We start from the raw sequence: 6,292 nt of genomic DNA, 5'->3' as shown, positions 1-6,292 counted from the left end.
TGCTTCGTCTAAACAAATAAATTATTATAACACATAGGAATGGAGCAATCTTCACCATTCATGAACACATACAAACCTTTTGGAACTTGTGATGATAAACATATATATCGGTGGAAACAGGTGTACATGTCGGAGACGATCGGTCGGGCGCCTGGAACTTGTGACAAAAGCACAACTAGTCGGTGTGCTGCTTCTTGCACTATTGACCAACATAGAGCATACACTACTAGCCGGCCGGCCGGCTGGCCGGCGGCCACTTTATTTCTAGCTAAGTAGCTCTACATGGTACCAGTACCACGGCGCACGTAGAGCTAGCTACTGGCGCCCCAGCAGACGTCCACCGCCTCCCATCCCCTGCCGCGCCTGCACCCGCGGCTCCTCCGATCCGCCCTTCTTGCCTTCCTCCTTCTCATCGCCCAGCGGCAGCTGCTTCTGCTGCTGCGACGAGGCATCGCCTACGTGACGTGCTCCGGCGAAGAGGTCGACGGGATCGGAGTCGGCAATCTTGCCGCCCTCGAGCGGCGTGCCATTGACGTAGCCGGTCCTGACCATGTCGTCCTCGGTCAGCCTCGCCTGGGCCGTGCCGTGCTTGATCTCCTCCTTGCTCGTCGCCATTACTTGCTGCTTATCGGTCGATGGCTAGCCTATAGCTACGGATGAGCTGACTTACTTCTGCGAGTGTGTATCCTGTTCGGGACTCCGGGTATGCATCACACCCTCTTCGCGGTGCACTGCGGTTTATATATTCAGCGGCGAAGCTTGGAAAGTTTCGCGCGAGAGGACACGCGCGTCGTGACGTGGCTGCATGCATGCCATGCTTGCACGCTCTCGAATCCTCTAAAGCCAGTTCTGGACATTCTACGAGAGAGAGACAAGTGCATACCTTTCCATATAAAAGAATGACATGACCAAAGCAATATATGTAAAGGCGATGGTGTCTTATAGTTTGTTTGGGGAGTGGCGTTTTGGCACCCGGGAGCATATGCTCCCGGTTTTTAAACTTCATTTTAAATGCATTTTTAAAATGTTAAAAAATTTGAACATAAAGTTTAGTGGATACATCTCAAAATTCTACACGTTCACAAAGTGGTTTCACAGAAAATCGACATTTTGAGTGTCATTTGTAAAAAAGACAAATTTTTCTGTAAGAAAAAGTTGTGTACTAGACGTTTTGTTTATCTTTTTCACACAAGTCACAAAAAAGTCGGTTTTTCGCAAGACTTGATGTGCGCACGTAACATGTTGATACGTAAGCGAGAAATTTTTTGTACGAATTTTTTGAACATTTCAAAATATTTTTCCGGTGGCAGGAACATATGCTTCCATGTGCCGAATTGAATTTCCGGTTTGGACGGAGTAACTATTAGTAATGAAACTTACCTGAGTAACTATATAGTAATGAAACTTACATGTTTGCTCATCTTGAAGATCCATGGCATAGAAGAATATGGTAACACATCTGATTGTACAAATGATAAAGAAAAAGTTATTACATATAAAAACAAACAAACAATAAATGTATAATATCTTAAGCAAGCATACATTGGTCACTGTAGAATCATATATATAATACATTTTCGGACCATGTGTAAAAATAGAAGAAACATGATGTAAAAGTCAGAATGTACAATAGAGATAAAGAAAAAATATTATAAGAGAGAAAATATTATTATTATAACTACCTAAATAATTAGGAGATGCTACAAAGTTTCTCAGCAACTTCCTTTTTTGAATGGATAAGGCCTTTTAGAATATGGAGTTTTCATTTCAACGGCGGTGGGTGTACATTACAAGACTAAAAAAAGTTAAAATTACACCGAGGTCCATGAAATTAGCATCAAACACCATAGAAGGGACTTTAGAAATGCGAACAAATTCAAGCTTCTCGTCGACACTGAGCAGCCTCCATGCGCAGCTCCTCATTGACAAACCGGGCTCAGGACCACTTGGTTGAATAGGAGTTTGTGATGTCGCACCGATGTTAGGATTACTAATGCCGATGGATGTCGCTACGACGTCGAGTGCGCATGGGCGTGTAAGTTACATGTACCTATCCTGGTAGGACTAGAATACATCATCGAGTCGGTTCATAGGTTCATACTCATGTAATAGCTAGGTTGTACTCACCATTGTGTAAAGTAATACAAAGAAATCCAAGGCTCGATATGAGTATGTGGCAATCCAATCTGGTTGTTGCTGTGTTGTGCTACCTATCGATCAGCGCTAGCTTGTTTTACATACATCTCGATGGAAGTAGTCGTCTAGTGTGCTTTGGGCGGAAGTACGTTTGGCCAAAAATCTAAACGATTGTTCCTTTTTTTTTGTTAAGTGTCCAGGGTGCATGTGGCTTCCAACAATTGTCCCCCTCATCTTTCAACTAATACGTTTTTCTAATATTTAATTTCTTCAAATCAACTCTAGCACTAAGAGTGTTCTTGTTCTTGCCGTCAATTTTAAGAAGAGTACCAATGATATTATCATATATATGTTCTTCTCAATATGCATCACATGTAGGTTGTTTGCTAACTTTAGCTTTGACCAATACGGTAGATCATGCAAGCTGACAGTGAGATGCCAGTTTGGTTCACCTATAACTACACGCTTCCGCTTCTTCACTGATGAATTTTTTCCATGTTTGTAATCTTTCACTAACTTGTTATGTACTTCTTTCGGTTCCTTGGTTCCTTTTTCGGCTCAGCTTCTCCACTGAAAAGTTTGCTTCTCCTACACATGTGATCATGTGAGAGGAACCAACGATAACCAATATGTCCAAAAGAAAACTATCAAAGACTCGTCGCAAGGATTCTCATCACAATGCACACATGCATAAAATCCACTTATGCTAAGGCTAGACATACTGGCATATCTAGGATATTCATGAATAGACCACAGGAACGCAACATGCAATTTGAAATCATCTTCTTTGGATACATCATATGTGTTCACACCTCTCCATAGATCCATCATATCTTCATTCAGTGGATGCAGGGATACATGGAATTCCTTCTCTGGTGAATATTTTCCTAGAATTAGCAATGAAAACATGAAATTAGATTGATCTATGCACATCCAGGGTGGAAAATTGTACTAAATGACAAACACAAGCCACATATTGTATGAACTAGTCATATTACCAAAAGAATTGAATCCATATGTGGCAATGCATAGCCTTATGTTACGGGGATCTTCAGCAAACCAACCAAAATCCTTGTCAAAATGCTTATATGTCTTACCATCAGTTGGGTGCATCAAAACTTTTTTCTCAACAACTCGCTTCTCATTGTGCTACCTTATTTGAGTTGACATTTCCTTTGAAATAAAAAAATCTTTGTAAACTTGAAATTATAGGAAATTACCGTATCACCTTGTGATGTACCTTTTTGGTTGTAGTTGGGTCTTGCCATCTTGATAACCCACACTCAGGACAATGTGTTTTGTCCTTATTAGCTCCCCAGAACAATGCACAGTCAAACTTGCAGACATGAATTGTCTCATAACCAAGCCCAACTTCTGAAAGTACATGCTTAGCATCAGCATAATCTTTAGAAAAATCCACCCATGGCAAAGCGGAACATAGCACCTGAAGAAACATATTAAATGTTTTGTTTTTTGCCCTGGTATATGTTTTCACATACAACATCATCATAATGAACGCCAACCTTGTGTAGGTGGTGCATCCATGATGAAGCTCTCTCTTTGCTTTTTTCCAGTAGCTTTGCATTAAAATTTGGTTTACTAGAGCCTTTATTATCAGATTTTCCCAGATCATCTACCGTACTAGATTCATCATCATCATAATTATTTCCATTCTCTTCCTCAAATTCGTCCTCCTCGTCTCTTTCATAATCATCGTGTTCCCCACTTTTACTATTGCTCTCATTATCATGAAATGACTACCCATGATAAACTCATCTAGTATAGGTCATGGCCATACCATTGACATTTATGTGACACTTAACTTCTTTTTGATCATACACATAAATATTCTGGCATTTGTTGCATGGGCACAAAATTGCTTCACCTTCTTTCGTGTGTTCATGCGCAAACTTCATAAAATTATTAACAACTTTCAAGTATAAACCTATGAACGAAGTGGCTTGAGTAATCCAATTTTGATCCATTTCCAACAAATAATTATGGATCATCACATAGTACATCATACCGATAATATAACTATGTTCAATTTCAGAGAACTAGCTAGATCAACTAAATATCAAATATGCTGATAGATATTTTCCTAACCAAATCAAAACGAAACTCGCCGCTGATAAACCACACACCAATGGACGTGCGTCTCCTGACTATGCGGCTTTGCAAGGACATGTAGTCGCATCGACGGTGACCTCTTCTCTCCTCGATGGTGAACGAGATCAGATCAACGATGACCGTGTGATGACACCACAAGAAGTGTGTCAATTCGTTGGGACCCCAAGTGCATAGTGATGTAGCTAGAGAAATTTTCCCCACAAGGGTGACTCAGGATTTATATCAAACTCTCGGGGAACAAAGGTGAAGCTTCTTCCTGTTGGAGATATGTCCAAGAGGTAATAATAAAAGTGTTTATTGTTATATCTTAGTGTTCATGATAAATATTTACATCCCATGCTATAATTTTATTAACCGGAAACATTAATACTTGTGTGTTTTGTAAACATAGAGAAGTCCCTAGTAAGCCTATTGTTAAACTAGCTTGTTGATTAATAGATGATCATGGTTTCATGATCATCAACATTGGATGCTATTAATAACAAGATCATATCATTAGGTGAATGACGTGATGGACATACACCTATAGTAAGTGTAGCATATGATCAAGTCATTTAGTTCTTTGTGCTTCAAGCTTTAATATGCATAGTAACTTAATCCTTCGACCATGAGATCATGTTAATCACCTACACCGGATGGATGCTTTGATGACACCAAACACTACTGTATAAATGGGTTGTTATAAAGGTGGCATTAAGTGTTCATAAAGTATAGGGTTGAGGCACTTGTATCAATAGTGGGATTTGTCCATCCTAATGACAGATAGATATACTGTGGGCCCTCTCGGTGGAATGACATCCAATTAGCTTGCAAGCATGTGAATGGTTCACAACGGATATCATATCATCGTACGAGTAAAGAGTACTTATCGGTAATGAGGTTGAACTAGGTATGGAGATACTGACGATCAAACTTCGGATAAGTACAATATCACGAGACAAAGGGAATTGCTATTTTATGTGAATGGTTCTTCGATCACGAAGTAATCGAATATGTGGGAACTATTATGGATCTCCAGGTCCCGCTATTAGTTATTGATCGGAGAGGAGTCTCGATCATGTCCGCATAGTTCTCGAACCGTAGGGTGACACACTTAAGGTTTGGTGTCGATTTAAGTAGATATGAAATATGGAATGGAGTTCGAATGTTGTTCGGACTCTCGGATGAGATCCAGGACATAACGAGGAGTTCCGGAATGGCCCGGAGAATAATATTCATATATAGGAAGTCACTTTCCAAGTTTGGAAACGATCCGGTGCATTTATGGAATGCGCTAGAATGTTCTAGAACCTTCCAAAAGAAAACACCATGGAAGGTGGAGTCCCAGATGGACTCTGATACGTCCATTTTGCATCACTATTTTATATCATAATTTACTGTTATTCATTGATATATTTCATATTTAGAGATGATACTTATGTTATTTCATCTATTTTGCATGTTTCATGATTATTGGAGAATCGAGCACCGGAGTCAGGATTCTGCTGGAAAAAAGCACCATCAGAATGCAATATTTCGGAAGATCAACAATTGACGGGAATTATACTAAAAATCCTATTTTTCCAGAAGACGGAGGTAGCCAAAAGGGGGAGCCGAGGAGGGCCGCCATGGGCCCCCCTCATAGGCCGGTGCGGGCCCTGCCCTGGCCGCGCCGCCATGTGGGGAGGGGGCCCACAGCCCCCTCTGGCCTCCTCTCCTTCGCGTACTTCTTCGTCCCAAAAACCTAAGCTCCGGGAGGATAGTCGCGAAGAGTCACGGCCGCCGCCGCGGGGCGGAAAACACCGGAGAGAAAGAGCTCTCCGGCAGGCTGAAATCCGCCGGGGAAATTCCCTCCCGGAGGGGGAAATCGACGCCATCGTCACCGTCATCGAGCTGGACATCATCTCCATCATCATCACCATCATCTTCATCATCATCACCGCCATCTCCACTGCTGCACCTCGTCACCGCTGTAACAATTAGGGTTGGATCTTGATTGTTTGATAGGGGAAACTCTCCCGGTATTGATTTCTACTTGTTATTGATG

At 41.3% G+C, this 6,292-nt stretch overlaps 1 protein-coding gene across 1 annotated transcript; it reads right to left on the bottom strand.

The window, feature by feature from the left end:
- Positions 1-315: 315 nt before the first annotated feature.
- Positions 316-615, bottom strand: LOC124656035 (SEED MATURATION PROTEIN 1). Its single transcript, XM_047194850.1, has one exon. The coding sequence runs from the start codon at positions 613-615 to the stop codon at positions 316-318; it is 300 nt and encodes a 99-aa protein (XP_047050806.1).
- Between the last annotated feature and the right edge of the window lie 5,677 nt (positions 616-6,292).

The sequence above is a fragment of the Lolium rigidum genome, chromosome 1 (genome assembly GCF_022539505.1).
Source record: "Lolium rigidum isolate FL_2022 chromosome 1, APGP_CSIRO_Lrig_0.1, whole genome shotgun sequence".
Lineage (NCBI taxonomy): Eukaryota > Viridiplantae > Streptophyta > Magnoliopsida > Poales > Poaceae > Lolium > Lolium rigidum.
Note: the sequence above shows the minus strand (reverse complement) of the source record. Positions and strands in the feature narration are given on the sequence as shown.